Source organism: Stomoxys calcitrans, chromosome 2 (assembly GCF_963082655.1).
Source record: "Stomoxys calcitrans chromosome 2, idStoCalc2.1, whole genome shotgun sequence".
NCBI lineage: Eukaryota > Metazoa > Arthropoda > Insecta > Diptera > Muscidae > Stomoxys > Stomoxys calcitrans.
In genome coordinates, this window is record NC_081553.1 from 36300832 (window position 1) to 36321132 (window position 20301).

At 37.3% G+C, this 20301-nt stretch overlaps 5 protein-coding genes across 5 annotated transcripts in view; 3 read left to right on the forward strand and 2 right to left on the reverse strand.

Moving 5' to 3' along the window:
* The first annotated feature begins 509 nt into the window (after nt 1-509).
* LOC106089192 (zinc finger protein 330 homolog) lies at nt 510-1636 on the forward strand. The gene has a single exon (XM_013254984.1). The coding sequence runs from the start codon at nt 566-568 to the stop codon at nt 1523-1525; it is 960 nt and encodes a 319-aa protein (XP_013110438.1). The 5' UTR covers nt 510-565; the 3' UTR covers nt 1526-1636.
* A 36-nt stretch (nt 1637-1672) lies between these two features.
* On the forward strand, nt 1673-2254 carry LOC106089193 (DNA-directed RNA polymerase I subunit RPA12). The gene is made up of 3 exons (XM_013254985.2): nt 1673-1820; nt 1890-2106; nt 2166-2254. The coding sequence occupies exons 1-3, from the start codon at nt 1703-1705 to the stop codon at nt 2188-2190; spliced, it is 360 nt and encodes a 119-aa protein (XP_013110439.1). The 5' UTR covers nt 1673-1702; the 3' UTR covers nt 2191-2254.
* A 2167-nt stretch (nt 2255-4421) lies between these two features.
* On the forward strand, nt 4422-5527 carry LOC106089205 (non-structural maintenance of chromosomes element 1 homolog). Its single transcript, XM_013255001.2, has 3 exons — nt 4422-4609; nt 4675-5159; nt 5227-5527. The coding sequence occupies exons 1-3, from the start codon at nt 4510-4512 to the stop codon at nt 5359-5361; spliced, it is 720 nt and encodes a 239-aa protein (XP_013110455.1). The 5' UTR covers nt 4422-4509; the 3' UTR covers nt 5362-5527.
* On the reverse strand, nt 5471-14830 carry LOC106089204 (cyclin-dependent kinase 20). Its single transcript, XM_013255000.2, has 6 exons — nt 14615-14830; nt 14358-14546; nt 10598-10837; nt 10306-10412; nt 8835-8958; nt 5471-5687 (listed from the first exon to the last, which is right to left on the reverse strand). The coding sequence occupies exons 1-6, from the start codon at nt 14813-14815 to the stop codon at nt 5658-5660; spliced, it is 891 nt and encodes a 296-aa protein (XP_013110454.1). The 5' UTR covers nt 14816-14830; the 3' UTR covers nt 5471-5657.
* Nucleotides 14831-14986: 156 nt separating this feature from the next.
* The window catches only part of LOC106090229 (protein dispatched), a 69195-nt gene continuing 63880 nt past the window's right edge, over nt 14987-20301 (reverse strand). Inside the window, exon 11 of the mRNA XM_059364073.1 lies at nt 14987-15062. The gene's annotated coding sequence lies outside the window, so the exon portion shown is untranslated. The remainder of the gene's footprint in view (nt 15063-20301) is intronic.

The following is a 20301-nucleotide window of genomic DNA, read 5'->3' on the forward strand; positions in this document are numbered from 1 at the left end:
CCTCCTCCCGATATCACAAAATTATATAACCTATGTTTCCTTCCAGACCAACCTACACAATCTGTGAAATTTTCAAGGTAATCGGTTAAGCCGTGTTTGAGTCTATACGGGTCAAACAAACAAACAAACACAAATTGAACTTTTTATATAAGAAGATAAGATTGGTTTCAATTTTATTGTATTCACAATAGAGAATCTGCGGTTCGCCACACTTATTTGTGAAAAACATATCATGATAATCCTGACGATAAATGTTCTGCATAAACCTGCATTGCATTTATCCAGAACTTCGTTGTCCTGAATAGATGTCATACAAATTTCATTGCACTACACTATAAAGTACTTACTGATAGTACTAAAATGAAACAGCTATACATAACCATCGCCTACCGTCTTTATTGTGTTACAAAGTAGTGGCCAATAGACGTTCTACGCCCGGCTTTTGATGTACGTTACGCTTTCGTTTTGTCAAACCTATTGAATTATAATTATATACTTGTCATCCGTCATTAAAATTCCTTGGGGGCCATCGGTAACATAAGTTAGTTAATACTTTCTAATTAAGATGCCTAAGAAAAAGACTGGACAAAGGAAAAAAGCTGAAAAGCAAAAACTTAGACTTAAGGAAATTAGAAGTCGTGAAGTGCCACTAGCTGATTTTCCCTGTAATGCGCCTATGGAATGTGACAAATGTGAACGCAAGCAAAAATCAAGAGCCTTTTGTTACTTTTGTCAAAGTCTTCAACGTCTTCCGATATGTGCCCAATGCGGCAAAGTAAAGTGCATGCTAAAGACGGGTGATTGCGTGGTCAAACATGCCGGAGTATTCACCACCGGTTTGGGTATGGTAGGAGCCATATGTGATTTTTGTGAAGCTTGGGTTTGCCACGGACGCAAATGTTTGCAGACACATGCCTGTACTTGTCCGCTGCAAAATGCTGCCTGTCTAGAATGTGAAAGAGGTGTCTGGGATCATGGAGGTCGCATATTTAAGTGTTCCTTTTGCAATGGCTTCCTATGTGAAGATGATCAATTCGAACACCAGGCCTCGTGCCAGGTTCTGGAAAGTGAAAACTACAAGTGCCAGTCGTGTAATCGTCTGGGTCAATACTCATGTTTACGTTGCAAAACGTGCTACTGCGAGGATCATGTGCGTCGCAAAGGCTTTAAGTATGAGAAGAATAAGGCCATACCATGTCCCAAGTGTAACTATGACACATCGGTCACCAAGGATTTGAGTATGTCTACGAGATCTCATAAGTTTGGCCGTCAACAACAAGGAGGAGCTGCTGATAGCGATGATGAATACGGTGGTGGTTATTATGGTGGCTACTCCGGTGCTGGCACCTCATCTGGCTACAGTGGGTATGGTGGTGGTGATGATGAAGACTCTGAGGACGACGATGATGAAGATTATGATGATGATGATGAAACAGAAGAGGATTCCGATGAGAATGAAACGGAGGCCAGTGAAGAGGAAAAGGAAGCATCTAATGCCAAGGATGATAAAACCAATAAAAAATAATTTAACATAAAACGGTGAACGTTTTTAGTAAATTATATATGATTTAAATATTGATGTGTCAAGCCTATGATGTGTCAAACAATAAAATAAACTGAATATCTGGCAACTCTAGTGCACACGTGCATTTATTTTATGTTTTTGTTTTCATCAGTTGTGGTTTGATTCTCAAAGAAAACGATGGAAATGTTTACATCCACGCCGGGCTTTTGCCCATCTTGCGGCTCCATATTCCCGCCGCTGGATGCTAGTAAAAATGTTACCTGTTATAATTGCCAAAAATCTTATAAACCCGATGGTAATATGTAAGTTTACGTTTGCGTTGCAAGACTCGAACTAACCGAGTTCCAAAAAATGTATTCCACAGTATTTGGGGATCAAATAGTGGAGTATACCATACATTTTAACAACTACGATCCTGAGAAATTGGTAAAAACAAAAGAGGAACAAGATACATCACCTGAAGGTCCTATTGTGGAACGTAAATGTTCGAAATGTGGCCATGATAAAATGTCTTATGCCACCCTCCAATTACGCTCTGCCGATGAAGGTCAAACTGTGTTTTTTACATGTCTCAAGTGCAAGTATGTATAAGGCGTACGTTGTATGTTGCGATATTTTTAATGCATTGTTTTTTTTTCAGGTTCAAAGAGTCGGAAAATTCTTAGGTTTATTCTAAGTTTACAAAATAAACTGGTATTCATACTTACACCAAACGTGCTATCTCAACAAGACTTCTATTCTGCAAACAAATGTTTTTGATGGGCCGCTTTTACGCAATGTTTTATTCCTCGGAAATTGTTATTTAAGAATAATTTTTATTTGTTTCTCTTTCGAGACGAGCTCAATGATCGGAGATGCAAATGGAAAAGAAAAGCCAAAGATAGTAACACAAGACTTTTCAACCATATTAGGTGTGATGGCTTCAAGGGCCGTGCGTTGGCATGTTGTATTTGAATCGTATTTATAGGGAAAACGCATATATAATACAATTACCACATTAACCCCGCTCGACAACACTGTCTATTAGCTGTACTTTTCCCAATGCATGTATTTTTGTGTAATGACAGACATGCTGTCTGTGGCAAATTACAGTTCTTCCGTACTACACATGATTTTGTGCATCTGTTGGAAGTTGTATTGTCAGCCAACGTTTCGCCGACATTTTTTTATATGGAGTTTGACAGCATTCTGCTTGAAAAGCTGAACATGATACTCAGCTATAGAGGGAGCTTCCAGCACTTCCCTTGGAGGTGGCCCCTACGGACCATAGAGGTCCACGGGCCTTTGCCCAAAAAAAAAACTTCTGATTCGTGTTCTTGGGATCAACCCACAACTACAGATCAAATTTCAGCGAAATCAGAGGTGTGCCCTAAAATGTGCAGTCAATGGCATTCAATTCTTCTCATTTGGACAATATGGCCATATGGGTTTTAATTTTTTATCATTTGAATTGGGTTAGCTTGAAAAGAGGGTGCAGATATTAATCCGCCCCATGCCACTATGGACATACACCTAAGCCAGTAATCGGCTTGTCGTGCGCTCTAAAAACTATAAAGTAATCTCTAAAAAGAAAATTTTAAGTGAGGAATTCCGTGCTGCTTACAAAATCCTTATTTGTTTTCAGTACCACCATGTCTGGTATTGTGTACCGGTACCTGTTAGATACGAAAGCCGGGCACTGACATTGGAAATGCTCCAACGTCTCATAATCTTCCCCGCATGCCCTAAACATGCTAACACTTGCCGCACCGCTTTTACATAAGTGAACTCAAAGTCCTATGTGTCCCGTTATGATACCAATAGCTATACTGACCTCTTTCTTACTTCCTTCCAGTAATAGCCTCGTTTTCTCACGATCTGGGTCCCCACATAGGATTTTAGCCGTTCTACCGATCGTTTCGCTGTTCCACAATGTTGCATGCGCATTCGTCGCCCAGTCTTATGGCCTTCACCACCAAGTCGTCTGCCCTTTCATTCCCCCTTACTCTGTCATGGCCCGGCACGCAAACGATACGGATTTTAACATCCTCAGAGAAGGCGTTAATCTCCTTACACTGCAAGACTGTTCGTGACCTTACCGTCCTGGATGTTATTGCCCTTATTGCAATTTTACTGTCCGATAAAATGTTCACACTTGACGTCCTCGCGTTAACACCACCTCACGCATTCCGTGAATACCCGTATCTCCGCCTGCAGGATCGTATTATGGTTAGGCAGTCTAAAACAGATCTCAGTCCCTGGGTTCTCAATGTAGACCCCCAAGCCCACTCCGCCCTCTAGCTTTGATCCATCCGTGTAACATGATCTTCCAGATGGCAATACTAGGGTTCCGTCAATCCACGACTGTGCCAATAGCGGCAGTGCCGTGCGCTCGACTTCAAGGTTCATCTCAGGTATCCGATCGGAAACCTCTTCCCTTCCTTCCAGATTTCCTATCATCGCCTTGATTATATTGCGATGGTATGAGCTGCTCCCATCCTCAATTCATTCTCCCATCGCCTTAAGTCTCATAGTCGCATTGGCTGCCTCACACTTAATCTGTATGTCAATGGGTCGGATATCTAGAATAGTCTCCAGTGCTCCTTTTCTCCATAGCTTAACTTTTTTTGTTTTTCTTCATTTTTAACTACTGAAAGGTAATAAGTTGACATGCCCCAACTGCCTCCAATACTGGAAAAATCTTTAATTATTTTTTTTCACAATTGGTTTTCAATTTTACAAAGCATTTCTGTTGTAAAATATACTGTTAAACATTTATGCGCTTACCATATGAAAAACGCGTTGGCATTAGGTGGGTCCACCATGTTTATCATTTTCATATGGTAACTGTGACGGAATTTCAACTTGTCAGGTATGGCAACTCTAAACGTATGTTTTTATTTTGCTTTCCCGGTCATTTACAGTTTTGTTTACCCTTGCAATAAAATAAATAAATAAATACCTAATAAATCGATACAATAAAAGCAAAAATATAATAGATAACTATGGATAAAGTTAAGAAACAATTGCTCCAAGCGGCCATTAATCATGGTTCCATTAGAAAGGATGTGCTTCGCGAATTATTAGCAAATTTATGCGATGCATGTATGATATTAGAAAAAAAAACCGATATTAAATTCTTGTTGATAAAATTTCTTTTCCGATTGTAGACGATGTGCGTGAACCAGAAAGTGCCACTGCATTAAATAGTTTTATCGCGGAAATCGATGCAAGCATACGTACTTACGATCAAACTTTGCAAATAATAAAACATCCTCTAAATGGAGAGGAATATTTAGTATTCGCTTTGTTAATTGTTAATCAGGCATGCAAATTCCAACCCCAATATACAGATACTGAACGAAATTATTTCTATAAGCTATTGGAAACTTTGGTGAGCAGCGATGATTATGGCATCGAATGGATGGATATCTACAGAGTTGCTAATCTTATACCGGCCAATGTTCAACGACCATTGTCCAAGCAACGTATTCAAGATTTGGAAACAATTTGGATGTCTCAAGGTTATTTTCTGGAAAAGGATGAAAAAATATATTTGGGACCTCGGTCAATGCTAGAGTATGGAAATTATTTGAAAAAGAATTTTCCAGAATACATTAAAGATTGCATTTTATGTAACAAAATAGTGTATTGGGTATGTTGGAATATTTGCAAAATGCCGTATAGCTGCAGTTATTAAATAAGATATTAATTTTTTGCAGGATGTCAAATGCTCAGAGTGCGATGTAAAACTGCATCGGCAATGTATAAGAAAGTATTTGACAAAGAAATCTACATGCCCTGGATGTAAAAGAACTTGGAATACCCGTTTAAGTCTATCACAGCCACCGAATTAAGTGTTTTATCTTATTCCTTATAAAAAATCCTTATTGGCAGATTTGCTGAAATTTTGCAATGCGCATACATTCAAGCATTAAAGAATGAAATTAATATTATTTTTATCTAATTTCTAATTTATTTCATAAGCTCTACTTTTATAAAAACATGAAAAAAATTAAATTTAAAAACAGAAATTGTTAACATTTGTATCAATATTCCATTTTAATACTTAAACTTTTAAATTTAAATATAAATTAGATATTAGCTTAATATTATGTTCGCATATAATCCTTTGTTTGTAGAAAGCTTGTATTTATCTCTGAAAGTACTCATGCTTTATTGCCTGAAATTAGAGAAGGCTTGTAGTTAAATATTCGAATTTCGCATTATTGAAATAGAAAATTGGTGAATATTTGTTCCTTCTTCCATAAAATTTACAAATACCTTACAACTGTACATAATATGGTAGAAAGCAACACCAAATTTACGATGTAACACGTCATGAAAGCTAGAGAGACCCAACAGATAGTATCGGTGTACTCCGTTTGACCCACCCTGCTTTTCTCTCCTACTTGCAGGGAATTGCGTTGGCATTGAAAATTAAAAAACCGAAGTGGAGGAAGGAGGAAATAATTAATCAACCCTATTCTGAATAACAATTCCCTGCGAGTTTATTCCCTACTCCCTTTTCCCCTATTCTGAATAACAATTTACTGGGAGTTTTTTCCCTAATCCCTTTTCGCTTATTCTAAACAAACTTCGAAAAAGGGAAATATCTCCTAGGGAAAAAAGTAGCTATTCTGAATCGATATAAAACAGAGAATGAGGCGATAAAACAAAAAAAAAAATCCCTCAAACAAATGAAAGGGAGTTAGGATAACAAATTGTGAATTTTATGTTTTATGGAAAGCATTTTTTGTATGGAAAGCTTTTTTCACTTTTTCATCAAAAACAAGTACAAATTTTGTTAGGTTCTCCCGGTTTAAATATGTCATGTACCCACCATAGAACATTTTCTCAAGTTTTTCGATTTTATTGGCATTCCGTTCCGAGTCGGATACTTAAAGGAGGTCCCTTATCATTGAGCTTAAAATAGAATCGGGCGGCACTTAATGAAGTACAAGAAGTCTTCTGCCTATTCCTTAATGGAATGTTCGTGGGCAATTATTCAAAGATACTTGGCGCCTCATTTGGCAGCATTTATTCCACAGGAGTAAGAATAGATCCATAAGTCGCTTTTCGGCAGCACTATGTCCAGCAGCCTTCCCAACCACCTAGAAAAGCGGGTGCCGCCCAGAAATGTCGTTTAGATCTTCAAGTTCTAGTTCCATAAAAGTATGCCTTTAGATAAAACGGCGTATTAGGCAGACCACCATAGCATTTATGACGACGAAGAAGAAGCAAACCTCTATACTACGATTAAGCCACCTTAACTCCTTTTGGCAAGGGAAAACTCCAACATGCAGGATGTGTGCCCTGCATGCAACCAGGGGCAACACGCCACAATTAATCTGTCTACCAGATCACTCTGGAAGCATCTAATTTAGCCAACGATTGTTGGATGAAGACGGAATGTTGCTATCACAACAGAAATATGGTTGCATTACAAAAGCAACAGTAAACATGTTTGTAAACTTTTTTAGCAACCTTTATAACTTATTTTTGCTTATTTTTCCATTTTATGTTCTTTTTCCTTTTTTAGAGAATTCGAAATTCCCTCTCTCCATTCAATCAGAATAGGAGGATTTTATTCGAGGGAGAAATTAATTCCCTAGGAGTTTTCAGAATTGGGCTGAATGTTTATCGTTATTCGCTTTAAAATTTCTGGGCATAAAAGTTGGTGGATATACAATAGCCGGAAGTCGACTCCTCATGCGAAAAGTTCGGACAAAAAATTTATTGTCCCGAAAATGAAAGGTCGGTTCAATTGGTTTATCGATAACATACATATGTGAAAGACTTGTTTACCTGGTGGACAACCTAACATCATTGAAACACAACGCTTCCCACTTTTTGATGATGCCCTAGGAAAGCAAGGGAGTTGGATACCCTTACAGTCTACAATCAACACTCTCCTTTCAAGGGTAACTTTGAAGCTCCAGCCCATATGTGAGAGTTATACTCCATCCTAGCTATTATATATAAGGAAAAAGAGGAAGCAACAACAACTTCAGAAAATCCAAACTATAGAATGCTTCATTCGGCACTTCGAATACATATTTTGACCAACGGACATCACACGGTATCTTCATGCCCAGAACATGCTGTTGGTGCTGGTAATGACTTCGTTTGATTTATATCACGTTTTCTCAAAGTCGCGCTATGAGAGTTCGTGTTGATGGATTCACATCCGATGAATATAAATTGACCACAGGTGTGCCACAGAATGTAATTTGTTCTTTTCTCTTTCTTATTTTCATAGACAATGCATTAAATCGGACTTCGAATACAACCTATTCATTTGCGGGTTTCTTGTCTTACAAACGATTTGCTGTACCACTGGGAAAAAACCCTCCAGTAGAAATTTGCAAGCTCTCAATTACTAAACTCTCAAAATTTTGCTTGCTTACACGCGCTCGTCCGCTGTTTTCTGCTGGCAAATGGAGTACGCGAACGACTACCAGTAACAAACAAATTTGCACAAATTTGCACAAATTTTTGAGTATGCATAATATTATAAGGTGTAGAATGTGGATTGCTATCTTAATCCGGATCGCCCTGGTGTTGCCAACACAAAAGTTTTGATCTTGTCATCAAGCCGATCGACGTTTTCCCAACACATTCAATCAAATTTGTGTGAGTGTGTGTATACGTGTGCGTACATGAGCAGAGAATATGCGATATAGAAGATAACAACAAAGAAAATGTAAACAAAAATCTTGCTTCTTAATACCGTCAAATTTGGCCGGCTGTTAACAGATGTTCGCGTGAGACCACCTTTTTAAATCCGCATTGGTGAGACAGGTGAGAAGTGTGTCTTTCAAACATGTGGTAGTTTGTCATTTTTGAGAGTCATGCAAGATCGGTAAAATTTAAATTTACAAAAACAATGAGAAAATTGGCCCAATATGTGTGGCATTTGACCTGACAAATCAACACCTTTGTACAAATTTAAATACTTCTCTACCGTGGGTGCTGGTAGCAAACGCATATTACACCAAGTTATAAGGGTCAACGTTCAAGTCACAAAACTTAACACAAGCCAAAGCCGGAAAATAACTCCCTTACAACGTGACTATTAGAAAGAAAAAAAAGAGACGCATGGAGGCCACCGTAGTGCAGAGGTTAGCATGTACGCCTCTAACGCTGAACATCTGGGTTCGAATCATTGATATGTGAGAAGTTTGCCCCCGTTCCTTAGTGGAATGTTCATTGGCAAAATTTGCATTTGCAAAGGAGAGACGCTTAAAATCGAATTGCTTGGGGAAATATATTTAGCTCGTACATGGAATCATAGATTCTATCTTTGGTGATTTTAGAAAGTACTTACCTCTTCGGCAGTCAATCGGTTCTTAGGGTTATATATAACAAGATTGGCAACTAAATTTATTTCTGTGGCATAGGTACAGCTTGGAAAGAGATTATCCCAATTGATACCAACGGCATTAGGAAATCTGTTCAAATGTAAGGAATAAGAGTTCATGCATTTGTGTGCCACTCATGTGAATACATGGGATACCAGGTTTATGTCATCCCTATATTTTTTTATACAGTAACTCCAAGCGAAACTCTTACAGCTATAGATCAATTGTAATTTCCCTTATATCTTACAAAAATTAATATTTTCAAAAAATGTTTTATACATTATACATTAGTACACTAGGTAATTGAGAAAATCAGAGAAACGTAACATTTTACTTTACAATTAATATAAACAAGTAAAAAGGCCGAACTTTGGATAACCACCACCTCGGGTATATATGTAAACCCCCTTTCATCACAATCCGGTGAAAATTGGATAACTTATGTACCCAAATTTGGCGCGGACATTGAGTGGTCCAATAAATATAAGACACATATAGACCGGCATATCGGTCTATATGTCATATATATTGGTCTATATGACATATAGACCGATATGCCGGTTAATGGTCTGAAGCTCATAAAATCCTTATTTATTACCCGATTTTGTTTGAATTTAAATACAGTCCCATCTTTAACATATTTGTGTCGGATAGCGGGTAGCCTAAAACTTCTCACTGTTTCAAATTTCAGCGAAATGGGAAAAAAAATAAAGCTTTTATGGGCTTCAGACCCTTAATCGGGAGATCGGTCTATATGGCAGCTATATCCAAATATAGTCCGATCTGAACCATATTTAGATCAGTTATCGGGAGTCTTAAATTAACCCATTGTTTCAACTTCAGCAAAATCGGGTAATAAATAAAGCTTTTATGGGCTTCAGATCCTTTATTGGCAGATCGGTCAATATGACAGCTATAACTAAATATAGTCCGATCTGAACCATATTTGGGACGGATGTCAAGAGATCTAAAATTACCCACTGTTTTAAATTTCAGTGAAATCGAGTAATAAATAGAGTTTTTATGGGCTTCAGGCCCCTTATTGGTAGATCGGTCTCTAATACAGCTATATCCAAATATGGTCCGATTTGGCCCTTTCAAGAACTTAACCAGCGTGTATCAAAAAGACATATCTGTGCCAAATTTCAGCTCAATATCTCGATTTTTGAAGGCTCTAGAGTGATTACAACAGACAAACGGACAGACACGGACATCGTGTAATCGTCTAAGAATTTTACGACAACCCAAAATATATATACTTTGTAGGGTCGGAAATTGATATTTCGATGTGTTGCAAACGAAATGACTAGATGAATATACCCCCTATCCTAGGGTGGTGGGTATAAAAAGTAAAGGGTTGTTTTGGTGGCGAATTTGATCATAATTTTATATTGAGTATGAGTTTTGCTTGGAGCTACTGTACATATAAATATTTACCTTATCTTATTATAATCTGGCATAGAGGTCAATTCCGGCCACTCGTTTAAACGTGGTGTTCCCAAAGTGCGTATAACCAAAGCCAATTGCTCTATGTCGGTTGTACCCTAGAAAAGTAAGTGTAAGAAATAATTCTAAGCTTTAATTGCAAATAGAAGCTATTCAAATGGACTAAAAAATTGATCACATATGTAAAGTTGTTATTGTTACAACTGGCAACACTTATAAAAAAGTTGCTGAAAAAACGTTTGACTTCTTGGCTTATGGATTTAAATATATTCAACATAATTACCGCAAACAATGGAACACCCCTTAGCATTTCCGCCACAACACAGCCGGATGCCCACATATCAACAGGAGGACCATACTTTTGACTACCCCACAGTATTTCGGGTGCTCGATACCAACGAGTTGATACTTGCGGCGAATACAAACGATTTTCTTCATCGGGAAAATGTAGACGGGCCAAACCAAAATCTGCTATCTTAAGAATTTCAGTTTCACTTATCAAAAGATTTGCTGGTTTTATGTCCTGAAATAAGATATGAGGGAAATTTTGTTTTTGAAAGAAATAATGAGTGGAAATTTTTTTTAAAAATTTACAAAAATACACAATTGATTATAAAAAAAGGGGCATTATAAAAAAGGCATTTTGGAAGTTGATATCAGTAGATAACCTAAAAATGGATTGTATTGGGTTGCCCAAAAAGTAATTGCGGATTTTTCATATAGTCGGCGTTGACAAATTTTTTCACAGCTTGTGACTCTGTAATTGCATTCTTTCTTCTGTCAGTTATCAGCTGTTACTTTTAGCTTGCTTTAGAAAAAAAAGTGTAAAAAAGTATATTTGATTAAAGTTCATTCTAAGTTTTATTAAAAATGCATTTACTTTATTTTAAAAAATCCGCAATTACTTTTTGGGCAAACCAATAGTAAGAACAAACATTCTGTAGTGTTAGCCATAAAATTTTACTATAGGTTCCTGAATACATGAATACCAAAAATAATTGAAAGTTGAAAACACATTTTACGGTTAAAGGCTGGTACTACGTTTGCTCTAAGCGAAATTTTTTCGTGATTACTTTTTTAAGATAATAGACTTTGAAGCAAAAAAAAAAACTTGCTGATTTCATTAAGTAGGGCATTCCCCCATAACTAATGGAACAATTTTAATAAAAGTATTATGATATCATTAAAATTTTTGTACTGTTTCAAAAAAGTAATCGCGAAAAACATGTGTTTTCAACTGTGAAAAGCGAATAAAGTACCAGCCCAGGATGCAGTTATAAGGTGAGGTCATGTGAACAGCTGAGTACAATTTTTTATACCCTCCACCATAGGATGGGGGTATACTAATTTCGTCATTCTGTTTGTAACACCTTGAAATATGTGTCTAAACCCCGTAAAGTCATGTCATGTCATTTTAATTCGATCTAGCCATGTCCGTCCGTCGAAAGCACGCTAACTTTCGAAGGAGTTAAGCTAGCCGCTTGAAATTATGCACAAATACTTTTTATTAGTGTAGGTTGGTTGGGATCGTAAATGGGCCAAATCGGTTCATGTTTTGATATAGCTGCCATATAAACCGATCTTGGGTCTTGACTTCTTGAGCCTCTAGAGGGCGCAATGGGGAACCTCCCCCTCACCCCAATTTTATTTTGGGATACACATCATCTCAAAACCCATCCGAACGAACATGTTTACCGACTGGGACAATATGGGTATCAAATGAAAGGTATTTAAGAGAAGATTACGAACTTAGTATAAAAATGTTACCCTTAGTGTCGGGGAGTCTCCCACCCCCAAAATCAGCACCCAACAGGACACTTACCGCTTTAGGCAACATGGGCATCAAATGAAAGGTATATAAAAGTAGAGTACAAATCTGACACAAAAATTTATTCCTTGGTGTCTGAGGGGAGAGGCCCCCAAAAACCCCTCAACAGGACATATTTACCGATTGGGACAATATGGGTATCAAATGGAAGGTGTTTGGAAGTTGAGTACACATGGGTCTCTCCAATCTTAATGTCCAACGTCACAAAATAGGTATCAAATGAAAGGTCTTTGAGTGTTGATCACGAATCTGATATACATATTTGTATATCATATATGCTTCAATAAGACGTGTAGTTCGAGCGGGATAAGATGGGAATTTAACAAAAGGTCTGTGACATTGTAAATTTTGTCCATGACGATTCCACTAAGGAACAGGGGCAAACTTCACATGCCAATGAGTGCAGTCGGATTCAAGTTAAAGCTCAATGATAAGGGGCCTCCTTTTCATAGCCGAGTCCGAAAGGCGTGCTGCAGTGGGACACCTCTTTGGAGAGAAGTTTTACATGGCATAGTACCTCACAAATGTTGCCAGCATTAGGAGTGGAAAACCACCGCTGAATATTTTTTCTGATGGTCTCGCCAGGATTCGAACATAGGCGAACATACTAACCTTTGCGCTACGGTGGCCTCCAATATTGTATTCAAATGAAAGGACATGTCAGAGGGCAATCGCCCTCCCATCCTACCGAGAAAAAAGGAATTAAAAATAACAAATTAAGGCCGATTGGGATAGAATAGGACATCTGAACGTGACCCGTGGCCCTCAATATCTGGATCGCCACCTTCAAAATGCTTGACATTATGAGGCTCAAACACTGAAATTATTGGAGCACGAGGCTAATATTATTTCAGGGTCCGCGCACTAAGCGCCTCCAAACCGACCACTTTTGCCTAGTATGGCAATAAACTGCTCAAATAATAGGTATTTTAAAGTAGAAAATGAATTTGATATCCAATTTTGAGAGAGTGGTCTTATAATATAAGTCTCTGTTGAGTATGAGCTTCAGACCCTTAGCCGGCATATCGGTCTATATGAGAGCTATATGGGCATTAGTGAAATCAGTGAAATTGGATAAAAAGTAATGATTTTATGGGCTTCAGACCCTTTATTTGGAGATCAGTCTATATGGCAGCTATATCTAAATATAGCCCGATCCAAACCATACATGGGGCGGATGTCGGGAAACCTAAAACAAATTTCAGCGAAATCGGGTAGTAAATAGGGCTTTTATGGGCTTCAGACCCTTTATCGGAAGATCGGTCTATATGGCAGCTATATCTAAATATAGTCCGATCTGAACCGTATTTGGGTCAGATGTTGGTATGCCTAAAGCTACTCACTGTTTTAAATTTCAGTGAAATCGGTTACAAAATAAAACTTTTATGGGCTTCAGACTCTTTATCGAGAGATCGGTCTATATGGTAGCTATATTGAAATATAGTCCAATCTGAACCAAAGGTCAGACGACGGGAGGCTTAAAATAACCCACTGTTTCAAATTTCAGCGAAATTGAGCAATAAATAAAGCTTTTATGGGCTTCAGACCCTTTATCGCCAGATCGGTCTATATGGCAGCTATATCTACATATAGTCCGACCTGAACCATATTTGGGTCAGATGACGGGAGGCCTAAAAAAGGCCTAAAATAAAGTTTTTATAGGCATTAGACCCTTTATCGGAAAATCAGTCCATATAGCAGCTATATCCAAATATGGTCCGATTTGGCCCGTTCAAGAACTTAACCAACGTGTATCAAAAAGAAGTATCTGTGCCAAATTTCAGCTCAATATCTAAATTTTTGAAGCCTGTAGAGTGATTACAACAGACGGACGGACAGACACACGGACATCGTTAAATCGTCTTAGAATTTTACGACGATCCGGAAATTGTGGGGTCGGAAATTGATATTTCGATGTGTAGCAAACGGAATGTCTAAATGAACATACCCCCTCAAACAAAGCCCGCCAAATGGAAATTTATTAGGCTTAAATGAAATATATTTGCGACTAGAGCACGAATCTGATACATGGAGGTTTTCCTCACCCCCAAAAACACCACCATAATGGACATATTTACCGACTTTTTTCCTGACCGTGCCAGTATGGGGCTTAGATAAAATATGAGATTGAAGGACGGCGCAGCGAAGCGGGCCCTGTTCAGCTAGTTATCTATAAATTAATCAAAATGTATTTACACATGAATTCATACCATACCCTATGTATAATGCCCAGTTTATGTAGATATTCAATTCCTTTAAGCATCATTAAGGCGAACTTCCGAACTTGTTGTCTACTCAATGGATTGGCATCGTTTTTCAATTTGCCATAGAGAGTTTCGGGCATATACTCCAAGACCAAAGACAAACCAATGAGATCGGGAAACAAATCAACGATGTCAATAATCTTTAAAAAGAGAATATACATAGATATTCATTTTTTGTAAATACATATAGAAAATTATTGGCACTTACATATTCACATTTTGATAATTGTAATGTTTTTATTTCGCGCAGCGTATTTAATGAGATATTTCCAAATTTGTTCTTCAAAGCCACCTTCTTTATGGCCACTGGACATTTTCTATGTAAATCTATAGCTTTGAAGACACAACCATGAACTCCTTCACCAATTTTCTCCAATATTTTATAACGACTTGGAGCATAATCGTCCATATTTTAGCTGGAAACCGAATGAACTGTCCATTTTTTATGCTGTTGTTGTTAACTATCGTTTTTTTCGGTCAATTTGTTGTGGAGGGTTGTCATTGACAACAGTTGTCCTTTTAGTTATCTTCCAATCACCCCGGACAACCAGCAGATAACTTAGAGGGTAGTTAATGTTTGTTGCTTGAAAGGACAATTAGTCCTTGATACAAAGCAGAAGGTTCGCATGATGGGCTACAATTTTGGCTAAAATTTACTCCAGGAATAAAAAAAATCAAACAGGAAAGAAGAATTTTAAGAAAAAATAATATAATATATAAAAAATGTTGATAAAATTTTCTATAGAAATACAATTTTGACAAAAATTGTCTAGAGAATTAAATTTTACAAAATATACTATACAAATATAAAATTTTGATAGATTTTTCTACAAAAAAAGTCTTTAGAGTTCGTTTACGGGAAGACCTTTTGTTTTATGCGTTGGTATGAAAAAGCACCAGAATTTCAATTCAAATTTGATTTTTGTCTTATTAGCTCTTGTTAGGTATATTTCACAGTGTAGTGCAATATGCAAATTTTGGCCATGAATATTCTACTAAGGAACAGGGGCAAACTTCTCACATATCAATGAGTGCAGTCCGATAAGGGGCCTCCTTTTTATAGCCGAGTCTAAAAGTAACAGCTGATAACTGACAGAAGAAAGAATGCAATTACAGAGTCACAAGAGGTGAAAAATTTTGTCAACGCCGACTATATGAAAAATCCGCAATTACTTTTTGGGTAACCCAATATTTACGTAGAATCTTTCTCTCAAATACTCCACGCACTGCCTCATCTGCTTTGACAAGTACCCATGCTTCAGAACCATATATCAGCACGGGTAGTATCAGTGTCTTGTATAGTGTAATCTTCGTCTGTCGAGAGGTGGCCTAGTTTCTAAACTGCTTACTTAGTCAAAGTAGCATTTGTTTGCCAGTATTATTCTCCGCTTAATCTCAAAACTGGTGTCATTCATTTCGGTTACGGCGGTGCCGAGGTAGATAAAGTTACTGACTGTCTCAAAGTTGTGGTTCCCAACTTTCTCCATTTTTTTTATCTGCTCGGTTGTGCAAGGCTTTTTGGGATATAGTTGGCATATAAACCGATCTTCGGTCTTGACTTCTCGAGCCTCTATAGGGCGCAATTCTCGTCCGATTTGACTGAAATTTGCACCTGGTGTTTTGGTGTCACTTGCAACAACTGTTCTAAGTACGGTTCAAATCGGTTCATAACCTGATATAGCTGCCATATAAACCGATCTGGGATCTTGACTTCTTGAGCCTCTAGAGGGCGCAGTTATTGTCCACTGCTGATTTTGTACAACGGCTTCTCCCATGACCTTCAACATACATGTGAAATATGGTCTGAATCGATCTATAGCTTGATACAGCTCCCATATAAACCGATCTCCCAATTTTGCTTCTTGAGCTCCTAAAGGGCGCAATTCTTATTCGAATTGGCTGAAATTTTACACAATGACTTTTACTATGGTCTCCAACATTCAATTTATTTATGGCCCGAATCGGACTACAACTTGGTATAGCTCCAATAGCATAACAGTTCTTATTTATTATTCTTGGTTTGCCTAAAAAGAGAAACCGCACAAAGAACTCGACAAATGCGATCTATGGTGGAGGGTATATAAGATTCGGCTCGGTCGAACTTAGCACGCTCTTACTTGTTTATATTCACATTTTCAAGGTACGTATAGCAATTAAGGTAAGCTTTAGGTTTTCAAATACACTCAATTTCAAGGTAAGTATGGATAGACACTTTTGGTTTTAATGCAGGTAAGTATATCTTTTCAACTAGGGTTTTGTGCAATATTCACTTTAGGGTAGGTTTAACTTTTACACAATTTAAAGCTTTAAGCTCCTTTTAGGTTAAGTTACATTTAGGGTAAATATGTATATAACAAGATCTTTCTTTCTAAGTGGTAAGTATTGGTTACACAGGTATGTAGGTATTTTCAAGGGTAATGTTCAAATCTACAATTTTCAATTTTATTTAGGAGAATTTACACTTTTGAGTTTTATACAATTTAACTTTACGTTTAGTTACTTTTGTGTTTCTTTTAATTCCACTTTCTATGTACTTCTTTAGTTCAATTTATATACCATGTATGAACATAGTATGTGTTGTTATTTTTTTTCTTTGACTTGTAACACCGTCACGGGAGGTAAGCGAGGCGATCGAATTAATGGTCAACGAAACATTTAAACAGGTCTGCAGTTGATTATACCCGCAGCCTCCTGTTGTCACTGGAATTCAGCGAAATACAACAAAGCACCTGTGGCTAGCGGCCGCCCGCACACGCATATGTGCGAGTGTGTATGTTCATGTGATGGTTGGCCCGCTAGATACAGTGCTGAAATTCAAAATAGGACTACAGTCGACGAAAAAAGTTTAGGACTATCCTAAACAGAGATAAAAAAGTCAAAGAAGTTTTTTAAAGAAAAAGAATTTTCACATATTTTTTATAAAAATTAGTTTGGCAAATTACCCCTTAGAAATAAAAGGTTTACAAAATTTTCCAAATAAAAAAAAAAAAAAAACAAATAAAAACTGACAAATTTTTTAATAAATAAAATTCATAAAAGTCGAATTTCGATACAATATTCCAAAGCATAATTTTGACAAAATATTTTTAAGAATTTAAATTTTGACACAAATTTCTATAGAAGAATTTTGACAAAACTTTTCATAGGTTAGGTTAGGTTAGATTAAAAAGAGGGTGCAGATATTAATCCGCCACATGCCACTATGGACATACACCTAAGCCAGTAATCGGCTTCTTATGCGCTCTAAAAACTATAAAGTAACCTCTAAAAAGAATATTTTAAGTTAGGAATTCCGTGCTACTTACAAAATCCTTAATTGTTTTCAATACCACTCCCCAAAGTTGGTTCATGTCTGATATGAGAGAAGGCGTTAATCTCTTTCTTACACTGCAAGACTGTTCGTGACCTTACCGTCCTGCCAATAACATTTTTTAACAGAAATATAATTTTGACAAATATTTTATAAAAATATAATTTTTCCTAAAATTTTTGAACAAATATTTTTAGAAATGATATTTTACAAAAATTTCTATGGAAGTAAAAGTTTGGCAAATAGTTTTTAAACAAGTAAAAAGGAGTTATATACAACCAAAATTTCGTCATAATCCGATGAAAAATGCAAAATGTATGCCGCCATAACAGCTATATCGAAATATGGTCCGGTTTTGACCAAATTCGGCACGGACATTGAGTGGTCTAATAAGTTCAAGTCATTGTTCAATTTTGTAGAACAAAATATGGTTTTTTTTGGTACCTACATATATTCAAATATAAACTGAACCATATACGATACGGATGTCGAAAAGCCTAACATAAGTCACTGTGTCAAATTATAAATGCGCCTTTTAGGGGACCAAGACTTAAAATCAAGAGATTGGTCTACACGGCAGCTACATCCAAATCTGAACCGATCTGAACCAAATTGAAGAGGGATATCGAAGGCCAACAACTCACTGTCCCAAATTTCGGCGACATCGGACAATAAAAGCGCCTTTTATGGGTCCAAAACAATAAATTAAGAGATCGGTCTATATGGCAGTTATATCCAAATCTGAACTGATCTGGGTCAAATTGCAAAAAGCAGTCGAAGAACCTAACGCACACACTGTACCAAATTTCGGAGAAATCGGACAATAAATGAGCCTTTTATGGGCTTAAGACCTTAAATCGAGAGATCAGTATATGTGCAAGCTATATCCAAATCTGAACTAATCTGAGCCAATTAAAGAAGGATGTCGAAGGCCCTAGCAAAACTAACTGTCCCAAATTTCGGCGACATCGGACAATAAAAGCGCCTTTAATGAGTCCAAAACCTTAAATCAAGAGATCGGTCTATATGGCAGTTATATCCAAATCTGAACTGATCTGGCTCAAATTGTAGAAATATGTCGAAGAGCCGAACACAACTCACTGTACCAAATTTTAGAGAAATCGGACAATAAATGAGCCTTTTATGAGCCCAAAACCTTAAATCGAGAGATGGGTCTATATTCAAATCTGGACCGATCTGGGCCAAATTGAAGAAGGATGACGAAGACCTAACGCAACTCACTGTCCCAAATTTTGGCGAAATCGGACAATAAATGCGCCTTTTATGGCCCCAAAACCCTAAATCGAGAGATCAGTCTATATCAAAATTTGGACCGATCTGGGCCAAATTGAAGAAGAATGTCGAAAACCTTCACAACTCACTGTACTAAATTTCGGAGAAATCGGATAATAAATGCGGCTTTTATGGGCCTAAGACCTTAAATCGAGAGATCGGTCTAAATGGCAGCTATATCCAAATCTGGACCGATCTTGACCAAATTGAAGAGGGATATCGAAGGGCGTAACACAACTCACTGTACCAAATTCCGGCGAAATCGGACAATACATGGCCCCAAAATCTTAAATCGAGAGATCGGTCTATATGGCAGTTATATCCAAATCTGTACCGATCTTGGTCAAATTGAAGAAGGATGTCGAAGAGCCTAACAAAGCTCACTGTACCCAATTTTGGCGAAATCATACAATAAATGCGCCTTTCATGGGCCCAAGACCTTAAATCGGCGGATCGGAAAGTTGTTAATTGTCGAAAGTTGTTAATTTTCCTGCAACAAATTATTTTGAATCTCAACGACCCAAGGTACAAATTTGTCGTTGAAAGGCACTCTTTGCAAGCCATCATATAACAACAACAACAATATATCCATAATTAAGGCAAAAAACCATCTAATCAGCCAATGCATGTGCTTTGCTTGTTTGGGTTGTGGTGTTTTTGTTTTCTTTGTTCGGCCGGCTCGCGCTGCTTTGTCTCGTTCGTTTTACTACTGCTCGCGGGTTTTCCTCTATCACACTCTACTATTACCCTTAAAAACAAATTTTAATTATTTTGGTATTGAAACTCATGATCTCATGTTTGGTAGTCGTGCACGCAACCTCTAGCCTACCGACATCATCTTCTCTAAGATGAAATAAATCAATAAGTACTGCTGCACAGTAATAAATGCAACAAAACAAAAGAAACAAACAAAAATTGTAAAATTTAATGATCTTTGCCCTAACAGGCAAAAAAAACTTGAAAAATTAAAAATTCGGCAGAGTTTGGCCAGGTTTCGAACCTGGGTACACATAGCAACAGGAAGAGCCATTGTCGTTGTCTTAGCGTTTGAAGCCATCAATACAACTTCCAACAGATGCACAAAATCATGTGTAATACGGAAGAAGTGTAATTTGTCACAGAAAGAATGTCTGTCATTACACAAAAATTCATGCATTGCATGAATTTAGGGTTGTCGAGTGTGGTTAATGTGGTAATTGTATCATAGATGCGTTTTCGCTATTACTACGATTCAAATACAACTACATTCAAATACAACTCAAATACAAGTTTCACATATAAGTTTGGTAGTT